Source organism: Bubalus bubalis, chromosome 2, assembly GCF_019923935.1.
Source record: "Bubalus bubalis isolate 160015118507 breed Murrah chromosome 2, NDDB_SH_1, whole genome shotgun sequence".
NCBI lineage: Eukaryota > Metazoa > Chordata > Mammalia > Artiodactyla > Bovidae > Bubalus > Bubalus bubalis.
The window spans coordinates 125,390,975-125,409,588 of NC_059158.1; the positions used below are offsets into that span (position 1 = coordinate 125,390,975).

General features: G+C 42.9%; 1 protein-coding gene across 17 annotated transcripts in view; it reads right to left on the reverse strand.

Annotated features, from left to right (window-relative positions):
• The window catches only part of CLASP1 (cytoplasmic linker associated protein 1), a 268,954-nt gene that overhangs the window by 91,971 nt on the left and 158,369 nt on the right, over nucleotides 1-18,614 (reverse strand). For 11 of the 17 annotated variants that reach the window (XM_044936544.2, XM_044936533.2, XM_044936541.2 and 8 more), the window contains exons 12-19: nucleotides 17,571-17,716; nucleotides 16,256-16,391; nucleotides 15,130-15,200; nucleotides 10,587-10,646; nucleotides 8,906-8,983; nucleotides 7,192-7,359; nucleotides 6,521-6,570; nucleotides 5,657-5,827 (exon numbers count right to left, since the gene is read on the reverse strand). In XM_044936544.2, coding sequence (XP_044792479.1) covers nucleotides 5,657-5,827; nucleotides 6,521-6,570; nucleotides 7,192-7,359; nucleotides 8,906-8,983; nucleotides 10,587-10,646; nucleotides 15,130-15,200; nucleotides 16,256-16,391; nucleotides 17,571-17,716 — 880 coding nt within the window. Of the gene's footprint in view, nucleotides 1-4,026; nucleotides 4,075-5,656; nucleotides 5,828-6,520; nucleotides 6,571-7,191; nucleotides 7,360-8,905; nucleotides 8,984-10,586; nucleotides 10,647-15,129; nucleotides 15,201-16,255; nucleotides 16,392-17,570; nucleotides 17,717-18,614 lie in introns of all 17 variants that reach the window. The other 6 variants (XM_044936540.2, XM_044936529.2, XM_044936536.2 and 3 more) reach the window with 1 other exon arrangement.

An 18,614-nucleotide genomic window follows, 5' to 3' on the forward strand; every position in this document is an offset into this window, starting at 1 on the left:
TCTGTGCTCCTGCCTGAGCTCCATGTGGAGATGTGAGAATGCAAAGCCCTTCACGTAAATTTCACTCTCGAGCTGGGACCTCTAGGCCCACGAACTGCTTCACACTCACTGGCTGGGGCACAAAACACTCGACTGCACTCACACGTGGCATTTGTAAAAGAAAGTTGGGAAGTTGAGCACTTGTAAGTTTGCTACCTCTAAGTATCTCTCTACAAAAATAACTTTCATCATATTTTTTAAAGATAAAAGTAAAAGAAGTTTAACACTTTTATTTCTATATATAGGCACATTTTTTCATTGTGCAAAAAGGCTAATCACTTAAAATTGCTTGGATAAATATACAGCAATACCAAACGTTTTATTTCCCAGTAAAATGGAACCAAAATCTAAGTTTCTTTTCCTAAAGAGCAGACAAGGCTGCAGAATCTTTTTTTAATCATGTAATCTTAACGAAAATCACCAATAGTTAAGCATGGCCATTGACCATTTAATAACATTTAATAACATATGATAACTTATTCTCTGAAACTTATTCTCAGTTAAGTCATCAGTATCCACAGGTCACTGAAGTTATTTTTTAAGTACTTGAACTCTTCATTTTAAATGATTTTGGAAAAAACTATGAATAATACTTTTCCTGAACCCAGCAGTTAAATTAAAAAAAAAAAAAGCAAGCGATAAGATGAGAATCATTCATTTTCTTCACAAGCTGAGTATCTGCAGGGGCCTCTGTGCCTGTGGGGACTGTTCCAGAGGCCTGCTGGGATGTGCTAGTCCACATATGCTCAAGTCCCACAGCTGCCTCCACATCCGCAGAGCAACTGAGTGCAGACCATGCAGGACTGCATGCTTACTGAAAACAATCCACCTACAAGTGGGCCCACACGCTGCAAGCCCATGCTGTTCAAGGGTCAATGGTGATTGATTATAAACTCTCTCACAAATGGCAAAACAGATAATATCAATGTTTTCTTCTTCCAAATCCTCCAAGTCACTGAACACTGAAAGATGACCTGGAAATAAATTTTTGTTCAAAAGTTGAGCTTTTGAGTTCTTCACAAAAAACATTTTTCTGATTAGTCGTAAATGTCAGGATAGCTACTTCATGTGTGCAATAACGAACCTCCAGAGAATATTTATTTTTCTCAATTACTGTAACAAGGGAGTCACCAGGCTTCAAATGTATTATCTGAATTTTGAATTCAGAGCTTCCAACTGCAGATTTAAATTTCTGCCTCCTGATGAAAGTTTCTAGTGCTTGTCCTAAGAGCTACCGTAATAGTCAACACACATATTAACAAATTTTCAAAAGACTCAAAATGATCCTAAAAATTCAGACAGGAAACTTGACAAGATGCTAAGTGGTGTTCGCTGTTATGGAGCTTTTCTAAGCAGCCTGCTAAATTTCACAGCTGAAACAGAGAGAAATGACAGCTGAAAGGGCTCCCAAAGCCTCTATTTTCCATCTCATCATCACACAAGGCTGGATGGAGGCTCTGACCGGCCAGCGCTGTGACAGCCTGGATGGCCCTGGGACCAAAGCTGAGGCACATGGGATTCTGGCTAATTCTGAATTCTGTATGATTAAGGGCCCGCAGATCATCCTCCACTTTCCTACCAGAAGGAGAACCAGAAAGAGACTTCTTGTCCTCAGCTTCCAGCACAATAACTGAGCAAGCAACCCTCTGACCTTACCCTGAACAGGTAAAAGAAAACTAAAGGTAAAAGACAGGTAAAAGAAAACTGAAGGACAAAAAAAAGTGTAAAATCTCCACTGCTGGGTGGAATAACAGGCTGACTTCTATTCTCTCATAGAGGGATATGAAATCAACCAGGGCACTCTGCAAAAAAATGTGGAAATTCCCACATCATGTCTCTAACTTTCCGTCTCACCTGCATTATTATTGTATCCTACTCTATTCCCTGTCCATCTAGGCTGAGGAAATACTTAAGACTCTTTCTTGGAGAAAAAGAAATATAAAATGACTTGTTTCAACTAAAAACTGGAAGAAAACCACACCTAGCCTCAGTCTTCTATCACAATGGCGGGCTTAGAGTGACACAGGCCTTTTGTCCATTTTTCATTTTGGAAACTTCTCATTTCAAAAGCTTATCCAACTCCAAGAACTGTCAGTGGAGCTTGTTGAAAATTCAGGTTCCTTGTTTGTTCCAAACTTAATCAGAATTTTTAAGGAGCAGCACCTAGGACTCTGTTCTTGTAAGCAAGATTCTAGGAGATTTTTATGATGAGATAAAATTAAAGAACACTGATCTTGAGACTATATGTCTTTTAAAAATTTCATTTGAATTTTTCCTTTGTGAATTTCTTAAAAAGTAGTATATGAATTAAAAGCACTGTGAGCTGCACATCTCGAGATAAAACCCAGTCTACTCTGCTGGCTGGCCTTTAGAGGGGCTAAATGTAACACAGGAACTTAATCTAGCAGTTCCTAATTGTTAAATCACTATCCTGAGGGTTGCTGAGTCTAAGCCATTACCTTACGCAAATGAGATAACTCTATATTTCAATTATCTGAAACATCATGCTTACTATCTAGAGACTTTGCAAAACTGATCATGTCTATCATGTGCTAATCAAAGAACTGTACTGACAGGAAGAGCTCTGTCTAAAATTCAAAAGAATCAAACATCAGAAAGAGCCTCTTGAGATCAACACAAAGAGAAAACAAAGTGGATGTGGGGATGTGTATTTCTTCCACCAGTTATATTCCTGTGTGTCCCAGAGAACAGAGCACAGAGAAGGCATTTAACCCAGGTTGATGAGTGGATGAATGAGGGTAAATGAACGAATGGGGCTGGCATCAGTGGGACAAACAGAAACAGTATCATATAATTCAGTAGCTTCAAGGGAGAGAAAACAATTTTTTTTTTAGCATCTAGAAATTACCTGCTAAAAAACCTTTACCAGCCTTTAACCTGCATTGCCAGTTGACACTGAAACTTATGTTTACAAGAGGAAAGGTCAATCCTGAAAGGCCCACAAAAGCACAAAGTGAAGAGGAGGAATCAAGTGGAGGTGGTGCTTCAGGAGTGACAAAACCTGAGATGAGTCACCTACGAGGTTCACAGGGATGCTCCTCCCATTGTGGGCTCAGAGTGACACGCTATGGATAGCACACTGGAGCCCAAATCCACAAACACAACGACTGAACAGGAAAGGAGGGGAGCGTTCGGGTAGAGGGAAGGCAAGACCCGGTGGAGACAGGCGGAGGAAGAGTGGAGGGAAACGCGTGCACCGTGTCATGCAGGGACCCCAGGGAGGGCGAGGGCACCAGGCAACACTCGTGGGGACACACCTCTTCACAGAGACAAACCGCTTACCCTCCGCTTTAGTGGCAGTACCATCTTTAAGCAAATTAAAAAAACAAGGGAAGGGATAACAGGGAACAGTTAGTAACATCAAAAAAATTAAAAAGCAGAATGTTATTATTAGCTACCAAAAAAGCAAAAGTACAATTTAAAATAAAATTAAAAGGGAAACAAGTTCAACAGCAAAGCACAGTCTGAAGCAAGTAAGTGCACCTTCTATTGAAATCAGCTTAGGAGAATGTGCTTTTTGCCTTCAGAAAACACCACACGAAAGGACAACCCAGGGTCAGGCCTTGGCTGATGGACTGTGTTTTTGATTTGGCCAACCTCATCCTCCTTGGGCTTCCCTGGTGGTTCAGTTGGTAAAAAATCCACCTGCAATGCGGGAGTCCTGGGTTCGATCCAGGGTTGGGAAAATCCCCTGAAGAAGGGAAAGGCTACCCACTCCAGTCTTCTGGCCTGGAGAATTCCATGGACTGTATAGTCCATGGGATCGCAAAGAGTCGGACACAACTGAGCAACTTTCAGTTTCATTTTCTTTCATTCTCTGAAGAGTCCCTTTTTCTTGGAACAAAGTATTGTACTAGCAGAATAACGGGGGGAACTACGGACACCCAGAGGGCAGAGGCAGTGAGTCAGCAGCCCCGGAAGCTGGCAGAGCAGCACCCAGCCCAGCCACACGGTCCAGCTCGGTACCTGAGTCGAGGCCTAGGGGTTCCGTGTCTCCCCTCATGTGTTTGGACTCTAGAAGTTGGGAAAAGGATCATCAGCTTTAACACTACACTCCTGCACAGACGTGGTGTGTCCACCTCAGTAGGACCTGTAACAGCTTCTCAGAAGGATTATGTTATACTGGGGGGCTGATTTTGCTTGGTTTTTATGGATCTGGACATCAGGAAAGCTGAGGTCAAGCTCTCAGGTGATAGAGAGTGGGGAATACTCCAGTCTCATCATTTGGAAGACCCGAGAGCTTTTACAAGCTCCAAGTGGAGCCCACAGGGTCCAAGTTAAAACAGCTTTAATATGCACAGAAAAACAAGGACTACTGTTTTCAAACAATGAAGCAAATACTAACTACAGATCCTCAAGGTGGATCAAACAGAACTAAAATGAACAGAAAGCCTTCACAGAGGACAGACTTCTGACTTCTCTCTTGCTCAGTGATCACACATCAACACAAGAGCTTAAACACACCTACGTGACGGTGTAACAGTTAAATAAACAACATAAAAGGAGAGCTCCTATTGGATATGTTCCCAGTCTCAGTAAGATACTTCTGTAGAGAAGACAAGACTGATTTAACAACATTCCACACTATAAACCTTACCTTTTAAATTAATAACATTCCTCTCACAGCCAGTTTCCTTCATCTTATAGGATAATAGTTTACAAAAGACTTCTATATAATTTCATTTGTCCCTACCACATGTGTTAACAGGTGGCTATTATTTAATAGCCCTAACTAATTTATGGGTGGAGGAAGTAGATTCAAAGCTGCTTGGCTTGGTCAAGGTCACTAAGTGCCCGTCAGGCCCACTAACTTGCCTGGTATTCTCTCACTCTGCTCCCATGATCTTAGATGTCAGTTGTGGAACCGACTTTGGGGTTAGTTTGTAAACCACAAGAGCAGTAAGTCTTGATGTTTCATGAAGTTTAAATCACATTCACTTCCTTAAAATCCCAAATAAAATGAATCCTGCTAAGTCTCTAGACTTTGGCTTTGAACAACTCTGCTTTAACAAAAATAAGCTGAAATAAACTATAAGCCTTACAACAGGTATTCAGTCTACCATGCTATCAGACACTAATTCTTTTGAAAGTAAGTTTTTAAATCTTTTGTGATATATCATTAGAGTCTGTGCATGCTCCTCCCAAGGTGACACAGGGGGACAGACAACACCCTTTTGTGTGATACATTATGCTGGTCCGAAAGTCCTCCCGCTCCTTTGGAGCCCCTTGTTACCCCCTCCCCGTGCCCACTCCAGGCAAAGCCTCACTGAACAGTCAAGCTCTGCACCCCACCCCAGGACAGGAGGGGAGGAAACCCAGCTCTGGCCACAAGGGAGGAGGCTGGGATGCTGGAAGGGGCACATGACACAGGGGGACGCACCACTGATGCCCCAGCAGAGAGGACACTCACCCAAGGGTCGCTGTAAACCAGCAGTCAGCACACAGGGTCACTTAACTCTGAAACATTAGCCCTGCAACCGTGAGACCTGCCTCACTTACAGTTTCTGGTCATTTGCTCTGTAAATCAATCTAATCTGAGGTTAAGTGTCATCTCGAATGGCAGACCTGGAGGGAAGGGTCTCGGGGGTCTGGTTACCTAAGGACGCATACGAGCCCGGAGGTAAGGCCGCCGCCGAGCTGAAGGGTGCTGTGCCGGCAGCCGAGGAGATCTTGGATTTGGCGCTGGCAGCTGCATTCACGTCGATGTCGCTTCGAGACCGCTGCAGGGACCCCGCGGTGGATGCGGACTTGGTGCTGACCGTGGAAGCTGCAGGGGGAGGAGTGAGCTTTAGCAAGGACAGTAAGGGCTGCACTAGACCTTCAAGCACTGCGTCCCCTGAAAACAAACATCAGGTTTTCACAAAGGCTGGAGCACAGAGCACTGTCCAACAGTAGCTCCTGGTCACTCGACAGAGCTTAGCTGGTGCTGAAGGGAACGACAAGTGACCATAACTCCACATACCTTCATAACCAAAACCATAAATCCCACAGAAATGGACCACAGTTGTGATCCACAAGAGTAATCCAACAATGAAAACTCATTTGCATCTGGCCAATGTCCTCCTAAGGTGGTATGAAGGCACCCTCCCACCCCCCGGGCACACACCACCCCCCATCCCCATTTCAGGGAACATCCCCCTCCCCACTTCCCAAAGCTGCCAGGTCCTGGGTGCTTGGAGCATCCCAGCCAGTGCTCAGAGCAAAGAAGCATCAAACACACACACACACACACACACACACACGCCCCATGACAGCACCAAGTACAGGGGTTAGGGAGAGTGAGAAGGACAGGTCTGCCTGCCCGAGTCACTCTGACAAGCTATCCTTGCTCTGCTGGGAACATGGGAGCACAAAACAGGGCAGACCCTCTGCAGACCTGGGAGCAGTAGCTGGCTTCCAGCCACCGCACAGCCCACCCCAGGCTCAGACACCGAAGCCTTCCCCGTGGTGCCCACCTTACCTCTGGAGGTGGTACTGCCAGTAGGACTTCTTTTGGCTGAGAGCGGCCGACTGAAAATAAAGGAACACATCTATTATCAAAAGTGCACTGTATCTGCATTAACAGAGGTAAAATATACAATAGGAAATTATGATCACAAAGAATTATTTCAGACTTCTCAGAATTCTACGGGTAATTTGGACCACAATCTTAAAAAAAATCCCAATTTCAGAAAAGCTTTAGTACTGTACTTTGGACTACCTTTCAAACACATGGCAAGAAGTCTTAGAAAATAGAAATAAAGGATGAAGATAGTAGTACATTCAGTCCCAGAGTCTGAATGCCCTCCCTTTCCAAAGCTGTCTCCAAGTTAATGCTTATATTCTCTTAGAAGGTACTTGGCCCAATTTGCTTGTGCTTGTATTACTCCAAAACTGTGCCAGGACTGACATGCATATTTCACTACAAACCACCTGTGGCAGGGATCAGGGACCAAGGACCATGGACCAGGCCACCTGTTTCTTACGATGCCCCACAGCATCTTCCCCAGCACTAGGCTCCATCTGAATTAAGGGGGAAATGATAACAGGCACATATACATTCAAGAGGACGAGGTGCTCGTCCATGTGCTCAGGCAGCAAAATTTTCATTGTAAACCCCACACAGATGAAGAGCATAGCAGGAGCACTTACTTGAGACTCTCCTGGGAGCTGGAGGATGAGCGGTCTGACTGCGGCAGTGACACCACGCTGTCCGAGCTCTTTAGGTGGGTCTGCAGGGCCTTCTGGTAGGAGGACTCCAGCGTGTGGTACAGGTGCTCTGCTTCCCTGCTGAAGTGACTGTGGAAACCCCAGTAACACCTGGAAAACACAGGCTTCCTGTCACGAGACTGACCTCAGCTCCGGTGACCAGCAGCCGCAGCGGCGTAAGGGAGCGAGTGAAGCGAGGAGCACTGCTGTGACTCCTCACCCGCAACCTACTGGCTCTGTGACTCGAGGCAAGTTCTTCCATCTGTCTGACTCTCAGTCTCATTAAGAACATGGAAATCAAAGAGTCTAACCTGCAAGACTGGGAAGACTAGGGAAGACAGAGCTAAAACATCTAGAATTACACCTAGAATGTGAGGGGACTGGTTCATGGAAGCAAAATGCATGTGGCACTCCCTGGCTCAAAGTATTTAAAACGGCTTTAGGTTAACATATTAAAAAAAAAACAGGATGATGCTCACAACCACCTGAAAGGTATACTGTGTTATGATTAAAAAACTAGAAAAAAATGGGGGGGGGGGCACGAAATATAAAATAAGGACAAAAAGAGCATAAGTAGATCATTAACAAATCCATTCCTAATTAAGTCATTTATTCCGGTAGGAACTTCCCCAAATGCGGTTGTGCTTCAGGGTGAAGAATGAGGCCCTCCAAACACTCAGAACCAGGGAATCAGACCTTAACTGAGAGCAAAGAGCAGTTGGGAGCCAGGTCAGGTAGGTATATGCAGCTGAATAATCCATAGTGCTCCAAGAGGTAAGCACTGGTGGAATCTGTGTTATCACAAGAGCCAGGGACTTTCCTGGTGGCCCAGTGTTAGGACTAGGGCTTCCACTGCAAGAGGGGCCCATGTTCAGTCCCCTGTTGGGGAACTAAGATCTCCCAAGCTGTGCAGCACAGTCAAAAAAAAAAAAAAAAATAGAAGAGCTAGCCAGCCACAAAATCACAGAGAAAAATAGCCCCAAAGCAATAGGGGAAGTATGCATCTTTGTGCTGTTTGAGAGAAGACATCTGAGCATCAAACTTAAAACTGCTATTTACAGTCAGGATGGCACGATGACTCCCAGAAAGGCATGGGATGTGGGGGCCACACCCTCTTGGCTGCATCACAGCCAGTCCTAGTGGTAAGATGACTCCAAACATGAGCAGGACAGTGAGCTGTGGACTGCAGTCAGCCTGAGCCACCCTTTTCCACTTTCCAGGCGCCTACCTGACCCTGGCAGAGATGTAGTCCCCGGCTAAGAATCCCCGTGATGGGGAGTTTCCACAGTAAATCAACAAGCCACTGGGGACTAACAGAGCTGGGTGAGTAAGAGAAGACATGGGACACACAGACAAGTGCTTTTCTGGCTCATGTGATAATGTCTCATAAATTAAAAAATGAGCTTTTTCTGCTGTCTACGTCAGTCCCATTTATGTTCAAATAGTACCAATCAGGCTTTCAGGCCTGGGCACTCCACAACCTTTGAAACAAAAAATTAGAGAAGTATTTTGAAATGGTCTTTTGGGTCACATTAACAAAGTCATGATTAACAAGCCATGTTCATGTGACTTAATGAACTTTTATAAGGCAATCTGGACAGTGAACCTGAAATAGAAAAGCAATGACTTAAGAAAGTGGTGTTCAACAAACACTTACTTTCTGGCTTCTATCCTTGCTTCTGAATCAGCATCATGTATTCCCTTCTTTATCGTTTCAGCTAATACTGATATGTGTCTGTATAGTTAGAAATGAAAGCAGTACATCAGTAATACAGTGTTATGCAGATAAAAACAGGTGTGAGAAATAACTTCAAAATGGCAACGAGAAGGTAGAACCTTTGGCCCACAGAGTTGACAAACATGCAGCCTAGAAAACCAGCGCATTTGCTAATTAACTTCTGATTCTGTCCCACCCCTTTCCCCATGAACAGACCCTCCTGGGATTCTTTTCTTTTAGTAGTGACTGGTATTTTTCAGGCCATACTTACTTAGCTCAATTTTTATGAACTCAAACAAACAAACAAAAAAAATTCTACTTTTCCATGGGAAAAACTCTACTTTTTCATAGGTTTCTATGGGAATTATAATGAGATAATAATAATCTTAACACTGAAAAGGATTTCTGCATCATGTCTCTATAATTAAAGAATGTTTTTCCACTATATGACATGAACTATTTTATGAAATGATGTAAACATATTATATACAGGTGTTCTTTTCAGTTAGGTTCTACTCTAAAAAAGATAACATTAAAACTCTCTCATTGAATACTGAACAGTTTGAAGAAAAAGGCCAATAACTGAATAATTTCACAGGACAAACAGTAGGTACCCATTTTACCAGCATCAGACTCTCTGCCTCATCCCGTCACGCTTTCAGTAAATACCTGGTGAGAACCTGCCTAGTGCCAAAGCTAAGCCACAAAGTGAGTAAACACTGGAAGCCACAGCTGAGTGAATCATCATTTTCTGTCTTGCTCACCTGTCCCCACGTTCAATCCCTCATTCCATCTTCCCCTCTAAATCCCAATACTATCACCAGATCAAGAGAGTATAATACCCAAGAGATAAAAGAACAACAAAATACTTTTTAGAAGCGTGACTACCTTCTAGATCCAAAGTGAGGCCTGCAGGGCTGAACTGGACTCCAGGGGGGCTCTACATGTTCAAGTCCACTACTCATAACACGTCTAAGATGCTGTAAAGTTCTTCACGACTATGCAACACACCATTAAAGACTGAGTGGCACAGTATCATTGTCTGTCATTTCCAAACTTAACTCAGAAAAAATAACAGGCACATAAAATTCATAGGAACTAAAAATGGCTTGTCAAAATAGAGACAAGCTTCTTTATGAATTCTGGGGTAATCCTACATTTTATCATGAGGATGTGAAACTTAACACACACCAGCCTGAATAAAGAGAAAACTGCTGACTTTCTGATACAAACGATCAAAAAGAAAACCTTTCAAATGAGTAAAATCCCTTTAAGGCTTTTCAAGTTACCCCTCACCTACTAAGAGCAGCTATAAACATTTACCTGGTTGGGACTGACAAGATGTCAGGGGGCAGGATGATCAGAGTTAGCACCGTGAGTCCTGGCTGTGCAATGTCCCAGGGCACCCTGTCCACATGCCCAGGCTAACATGACAGTCAAAGGAACTCACTAAGAGCCTCTGCCAGTGGTATGTGCCTCACATCAGGAGAAACAACACCAGCAACCATGCGAATAAATGCACTGATTCCTTCACTTCTTACAGAGAGTGGGCTGGATCGCTAGCTGAGACATTAAACTCAAGATTCAATTCAGAGGGAAAACCAACAAATCAGATGTTTACCGTTCCAATGAATGTGTCTGCCATTCTTGTAAAAGTAGATCTAAAAATTCAAAGCAGCGCCTGAAAATTGTGAAAAGAAAAATACGTCATTTGTCTGTTTATGAAAACAGCTTTTTCCTTAAGTGACCCAAGACTCCTTTTTATAATCAGCAAATTTCTTCTAATTTTCATGATTCAAAAAAATGGAACATAAAAATGGAATCAAAACTGACTGAAAACCAAAGCAAATCAACATAATTAAGCACCTATGGTGGTCAAAAAAAAATAATCATAAGGATACAGGGACAGGATACAAGAGTTCCCTTCAGAGCAGAAACTTGAGCTTCAGAGCAGTGCTACTGAACAGGTGTGTCACTGCCGTGTGCTTTTTTATTCTACCTCAAATAGGAGCTACACGGGCACAAAAGATCAACATACATTACAAAATCTGGGAATTAGTCTTTGCATTAATTTCAAAGAATGCCTTCTACAAAGAAAGTTAAAAATTTCCTGGAAAACAAAGTGTTTACCAAATTTTCCTGTCAAGTATTTAAAACAGGTTTTTCTCTAGCTACTTGGCCAGTTTCCTCTCTTCAATCTTTCAAGATTCTTTCTTTTCAAACCTTTCCACTTCTGTGCTCTTTCTTGGCCTGAGTGTACACACAAAAAAACAATGTTGGACTAATCTCCCTTGGGTTATACCACCACTTCAGAGCCTACGTCTTCATCATTTCCTTTTTCTAAATTCCAGAATAATTCTTTGTAGGAATAAATATTATTAGACTTACGGAACCCATTCAAGGAAACAAATCAGAAGGCAATCTTTCTCTTAATGATCAAACTTTCTTTCCCATGATCTTCCCAATTCAAAATCTCATAATGCATACAATTACTCACTCTATATATCTTTAATAAACCCTTACCCTATGCTAGATGCTGGACACACAATGTTAACTGAGATACAATCCAGTGAGCAGGACAGACAAGAAACAGCTGCTATATACCCGGAGCACAAGGGCTCTGGGAGAGCTCTAGGGAGTCACTCAGCTCAGCCCCAGGGCTGCTAACAGTGGGGGTGGGGGCTGTGAACAGACTTTCTCCAGGAAAGATGCTGACCTCTGCTCACACCCCTTTCTCAGCATCACTGTCCCCACCCTCACCCAGGCCATGGTCACACTACCTTTGCCCTTTGCCCCATGTCATTTCCTGGTATAGATTTTTCTTCCCTTTAATGTGTGTGTATATATGCTCATATTTATTAATACTTATTTCTTAGTGGATACATGCATCTTTAGTGCTAATTCTTGTCTTCAATGAGTTTCAAAACAATCTATTTAATCAAAAATATCCACTGTAAGGGCTTCCCAGGTAGTACTAGTGGTAAAGAACCTGCCTGCCAATGCAGGAGGCATAAGAGATGCATGCGGGTTCAATCCCTGGGTCAGAAGATCCCCTGAAGGAGGACAGAGCTACCCAGTCTAGTATTCTTGCCTGGAAAATCCCATGGACAGAGAAGATTGGCAAGCCATGGTCCCTAGGGTTGCAAAGAGTTGGACACGACTGAAGCGACTTAGCATGCATGCATCCCCTGTAAATTAGGCTTTGTTTTCAACTTTTTAGACTAAAATCATATAGGGAAGTACATCAACACTGGCATTCTTTAAATACTGCATTACTTAAGCACATCTGGTCAGATCTTGTCCCTTTTCTTCACCTACTACTACTCATCATTCAAAAAGCAACTCCGTTTATTTTAACTTGTCTATGAGGCTCCTTGGAAACGTATCAGCTAGTTTGTTTGTTTTAATAAGGCTGGCTTCATTTATTTTATAATTTTTGGCTGCAATGGATCTTTGCTGCTCGGTGTGGGCTTTCTCCCGCTGCAGTGAGCAGGGGCTACTCCCCAGTTGTGGTGCACAGGTTTCTTATTGCAGTGGCTTCTCCTGTCGCAGAGCATGGGCTCCAGAGCATGCAGGGCTTCAGTAGTTGCGGCATATGGGTTCAGTACTTGTGGTGTACAGGCATTGTTGTCCCAGGGCATGTAGAATCTTCCTGGACCAGGGACTGAACCCATTCCCCTGCAGGAGCAGGTGGATTCCAACCACTGGACCACCAAAGAAGTCCATCAGCTAGTTTTGATCAGTGCTCTCTGAATGCCTAAATCCATAAAATATGTATGCTGCAATTCATCCTTACATTGCTTTGCATTATTATTTTTAATACCTCCAACTAAATTATAAACTTCTTAAAGGGAGGGAGAGTAGGCAATTCACTCTATGAAGCAAAGCTAGGTACTGGCTGAATACAGGACAGAAACCACTGCCTTTGTTACACTGCCTTCTTGCTCTCTTTTCCTTTCTGAGGGCATGGTCCCTAGTACTCTTTTCAGTGTTAAGACACACGGCTCTGATGAGACTCACTTTGACTACAGACAAAAATGCCAATCTGGGTGTGTGGCTAAGAAGCTGGTGAAGGGGGTGGCATTTCTACTGTCATGGTGATTGCATGCTGCTACTCACATCGAGCACCACAGGCTAGAATTTTTACATGTTAGGAACCAAAGTGTCATCCCTGAACTCTCATATTGATGCCCTAAACCCTAGTATGATGGTATTTGGAGATGGGGCCCTCAGGTGGTCATGAGGTTCACATGGGGTCATGAAAGTGATGCTCTTAGGATTAGGGCCCCCGTAAGAAGAAACAGTGACCTCCCTAGTGGCTCAGACGGTAAAGTGTCTGCCTACAATGCAGGAGACCTGGGTTCCATCCCTGGGTTGGGAAGATCTCCTGGAGAAGGAAATGGCAGCCCACTCCAGTACTCTTGCCCAGAAAAATCCCATGGACGGAGGAGCCTGGTAGGCTACAGCCCATGGGGTCGCAAAGAGTTGGACACAACTGAGCGACTTCACTTTCCTTCTTTCAAGAAGAAACACTAGAGCTCTCTCTCTTACACAAACACACACAAACACATTCTGCATCATGAAGACAGCAAGAAAACAGCCAGCTGCAAGCTACTCCCATTAGGACCCACCTGTTGGCACCCGGATCTCAGAATTCCAGCTTCAAGAACTGAGAAAATACATTTCTGTTGTTTAGGCCCACTCCATGTATCGTACTTTTGTTATGTAGCCTAAGTCAACTAATACACTAAACATCCTATAATGTTCCCCACAAAGATCTGTGTCACCTCACTGCCTTTCACAAAGGAAACACTTTCCAAACTGCTCCTGGAATCCTAAATCTGCAGTGACAATATAACAGCAGCAGCAGCAAATTCTCATAATGGTTACCATTCATTAAGCTTCCACCAAACACTAAGCCCCTTCTACCTAAGTTACTGTGAATCCGCAGAACTCTGTCCCCAAGTATGTGGGAAATCCACCAACAGCCTCCACCTCGCCAGCTCCACACACTCGTCTCTGGGGAGCTGGAGCTGCTCTGCCCTCTAGGGTGGCTGGACTGTGGGTCAGTGGTTGACCATACTCCTCAGCCATGCCACTGAACCACACTTTTGAAAATTAAGCCTTTTCAGTGGAAGAACATGTCTTTCTTCCTGACTTACACAGCCAGCTCATTCCCCTTCTCTTTTCTCTTGCCTTGCACGTGGCTGTTAATAAGATGGTGATGGGGGCTGCTTCATGCTCAGAAAGACCCCTGCACCTGAGAAATCCTGTGGGGGTCCAATGTGCCAGCTCAGGAAAGGAGAGAAACAGGGGGCAGCCATGAAGTGACAGGCCCTCCTGCTGGGCTAGATCAAAACCCAGAACTGCAGGGATGGGGCCAGAAGGCTGCTGCCTAGGTCTGTCATTAATTTACCCCATAATGCCCTTGATCTGGTCCACCAAGAAGCTCCAGTCCATGAACTGTCTGAAAACTCACATAAAACTTCTGTGTACTTACACTTGCCTGGAAGACCGTCCACACATTTCACGATTTGAAGGACTCTGTGGAGTCACCAGTCCAGACCCCACAGATCCCAGCCAGAAGCACAGAGCCCTGACATCACACACAGGCTGGGACAGCTCATGTGGACCTGAGACAAAGCCCAGCTTGCTGCTCAGGCTGACCTTCGGGGTTTACCTCCCCTCACTGTGCAGCACAGCAGGTGACTAGTCAGGCCTCAGAATCCCCAGAATCACATTAGAAGCTGCAGATAACATACGCCTCCTCCTACCTATATTAACATAAATAACTACCACTCATTTTTATAATGTCTTTTCCAGGCAGGCAGCTACTGCCTTCATTCAGGGGACGGGGTAGACCAATGACAGAGGCAGAGGGACCAGCACAGGAAGAAAGTGTATGTGGGGACACGCCCCCATCCCACCTCTCCCAAATACCTCACATACACTTGCTCTCACACACACACAAAAATAACATAAGCTGTCCAAATTCACTTTCCATATAATTTTGATCATGACCTTTCAAGCCAAGGGTATTTATTATAGCAATATTAAATAATATTAATTATTTCAAATATAAACTTTTTAGATGGAGGGAAATTTGAATTTGTTTTGGTTTTAAAACAATTCATAAATAATAAGAAAATTCATTAAAAGTTTACCTTCTAACTGCAACAGACTTGGAGGTACAGTTGCTTGTTATGACAGGTATTAGCCTAGGGATGTGTGTGTGCTGTGGAAAAGAGCAAAACACAGAGGCGAACACTTGAAAATACAAAACTGAGATAATCACTTCCTTACTCACCTACATAAAGCACCTAATACACTCAGATTAGAATTTAACTGAGTTTAAAAAGGAGAAAGAATTTCACTGGACACTTACAAAGGGCATGACAAAGTTTACAGAGCCAAAACAGACAACATGATGATATGTGTTAAGTCAGTCTAAAATCAAAACAAATCACTGGTATGAAGCCTAAACTATCTGAGCAGTAGAGAGCTAAGTTAGTAAAAAGCAGTCAGTAGACCAATGTATTTTAATATCATTTCAATGGATATGTCCAGTAACGGCTTTTGGTTTAATATCTGAAATGGGCACTGTAAACAGTAAGAACTAAAATAATGCAAAGAAAGTAACCCACAATAATCACAAATATTCTGGAAAGATTTCAATTAGCATCATCAAGCCTCAGTTTTGAGGGCTGCCTCTAGGGAGAAGGGACTTGACATGGGGAGAAGGTGATATGAAGAACTTGCACTTTAAGGCTTTGTGAGCTGTTAGGTTTTACTGAAAATCTACATATAAATTACTTGGCTAATTATTCAGATTAAATAAATTAGTGCTTTGAAAACTTAACTGAAGATAATCTTTTATTTTTAGGCTTATGTACAACTATTTAAATAAAGATGCTAGATGAATACAAAGCCACAAGCACAAATACCTAAAATGAACAGTTGGGGACTAAGGAGGGAAGAACAGGAGTAATACCTGGACACACACAGAACTCAGAAGCAGGTACAAGTGCTCAAATGCTTAAAACCAATGATGAGAGGATGAGCAACAGGTCAGTAACTGTACACCACACCTGTAATTCACTCCAGGGAACTGAAAAGGCTCACATGTGACAGTTAAGCATGGGAAGGTGAGGGTGGGGCAATACCATATATACAGTGTGATTCCACATACATAATCACTCAAATGGGAAACGTCTCTGATGACTGCTTATCTACCACCAATATTTACCACTTGCTTCTTCTACAATACATACGGCTCTAAAACATACTCACCCGGATGATTAACCTAACAGCTACAACACCAGAGGTGGCCATAATTTTGGCACTATTTGGAATTAAATTAAAGATAGTTGGCATAATGGCTTCAGCTCCATGGTCAAACTTATTCCCCAGCACTGATGACAGATGCCTGCAATGAGAAATGAACACTGGACTGAACCAAAGTTCTTGGAAACAGTGTAATATATATTTCTTTTAACATTTTAGAGCCTCTGTATAAAGTCATCTAAGGACAAAAACAAGTCTAAGTAAAATACAAATATTCCCCAAGCACATGCAGAGGACTTTACATATAGCCACTCACCAAGAACTACTTTTTAAAAAATAAACAAATAAATCATTTCCCACTAATTACTCTTCAAATAGCAAAAAACAAATATTAATAAAACATAAATATGACAAAGCACCCTCAGCCTCTTTTTTTTCTTTTGCTCTTTTATTTTCAGCATATAACATTCAGGCTTCAATATCTGAGGTCAAAATTTTGAACAGCTGCAAAGCCACTCTTCTATTGAATTTAATAGGAACAAACAAAAATTCTATTGATCATGCTATATTCTGCCAGCAAAATCAATGAAAAGGCTGAGAACAGAAGTTTATAAGATTTCATTTTTCCATATTATTAATAATTGTTTCAAGTTTAAAACAGAGGCTTCAGAGCTAAGTCACTGAGTAAAATTTAAAATCTGTCACACAACACATTATCGACCAGAGATGTACTACTAATGCCATAGGTGTTAATTTTATGCAAAAATCCCCTCTGTCAATAACATAACTGGTCAGGAAACACTGTAAAACTACTAACAGCGTGTAAATGGAATCAGTCTTGGAGACCAGGCGACAGGCATGTGTATTATTTATTATATAATATTTATCATATATATAATAATAACGGAGAAGGCAATAGCACCCCACTCCAGTACTCTTGCCTGGAAAATCCCATGGACAGAGGAGCCTGGTGGGCTGCAGTCCATGGGGTCGCTAAGAGTCGGACACGACTGAGCGACTTCACTTTCACTTTTCACTTTCATGCATTGGAGAAGGACATGGCATCCCACTCCAGTGTTCTTGCCTGGAGAATCCCAGGGACGGTGGAGCCTGGTGGGCTGCCGTCTCTGGGGTCACACAGAGTCGGACACGACTGAAGTGACTTAGCATAGCATAGCACAGCATAGCATAATAATAAATATTATATAATATTTATTAAATTATATACGTCCCAGTGGACGTATTATTCTGTGACCCATCTCTGAAGCTCTGTGACACAGCTAGTTTATTATGTGAGAAGCGGGAGTGTCGTAGTCCTTACCCCAGCGTGATACAAGCCTCCCGCACTACCTGAGACCGTAGATCCTTAGCGGACAGTTTAAAGGCTCCGTCCAAAAGCCGTAAGTGCTGGAAGAAGTTATCATACTCGGCAGCACCAGCCAAGAGTAAAGATCTAATCTTTTTTAGCTAATGGGGTAGAAAAATTAAGAGACAGACAAAATAATCCTTAGAACAGAAATACAAAATAATTGAAGCCAACAAATATTCAAGGATCAACAATAAAGTTAAATGATACAGTTTTCCAAGAAGAATTAGACCAACTAAATAGTAGCTAACATACTGAAGAAATCTAGGTATCATAAATAAGAAAAAGTAATTTTTAAAAATTAGTATCTGTGATAAATGCATTATAATTCTATAAAATGTATTTTTTAATTGGAACATTTTAGCGTATTTACAGACGCTCTGATACCAAGGATAAAAATAACTGAAATCTCATTGTAGCCTGTAAAAAAGCTCCTTCCCTAAGTTCCCCTTTCCCAACACCCCATCCAACCACCATTTACTGCATGAATCACGGGAAAGTAGCTCAGCTGGTAAAGAATCCACCTACAATGCAGGAGACCTGGGTTTGATCCCTGGGCTGGGAACAGGGATCCCTTGGAGAAGGGAACAGCCACCCACTCCAGTATTCTGGCCTGGAGAATTCCATGGACTGTATAGTCCATGGGGTTGCAAACAGTCAGACACGACTGAGCAACTTTCACTTTCACAGGAAGAAGCGCCCCCACTGTTGGTCACAGTATCCACACTGTATCTGTTACTGAAGGGGCTGGAGGGCATCTGAAACAGACACAGCAGCCGTGTTCCTAACCTGCTTCCTGCTGGACAACCAGTGCACAATCACCTTCCTCAGAAAACACATACCTTCACCAAATGCTGTTCACTTTAATGTTCAGACAACTTGTCATTAATGTACTTTTAAAAACAGAAGGGGCAGAAGTGCTATGAAGAAAGAAAGGGCAACAGGGACACTCACTGTAAGTCACTAAGAAGCTGCTTCCCTGGCCAAGGATCGCAAAAT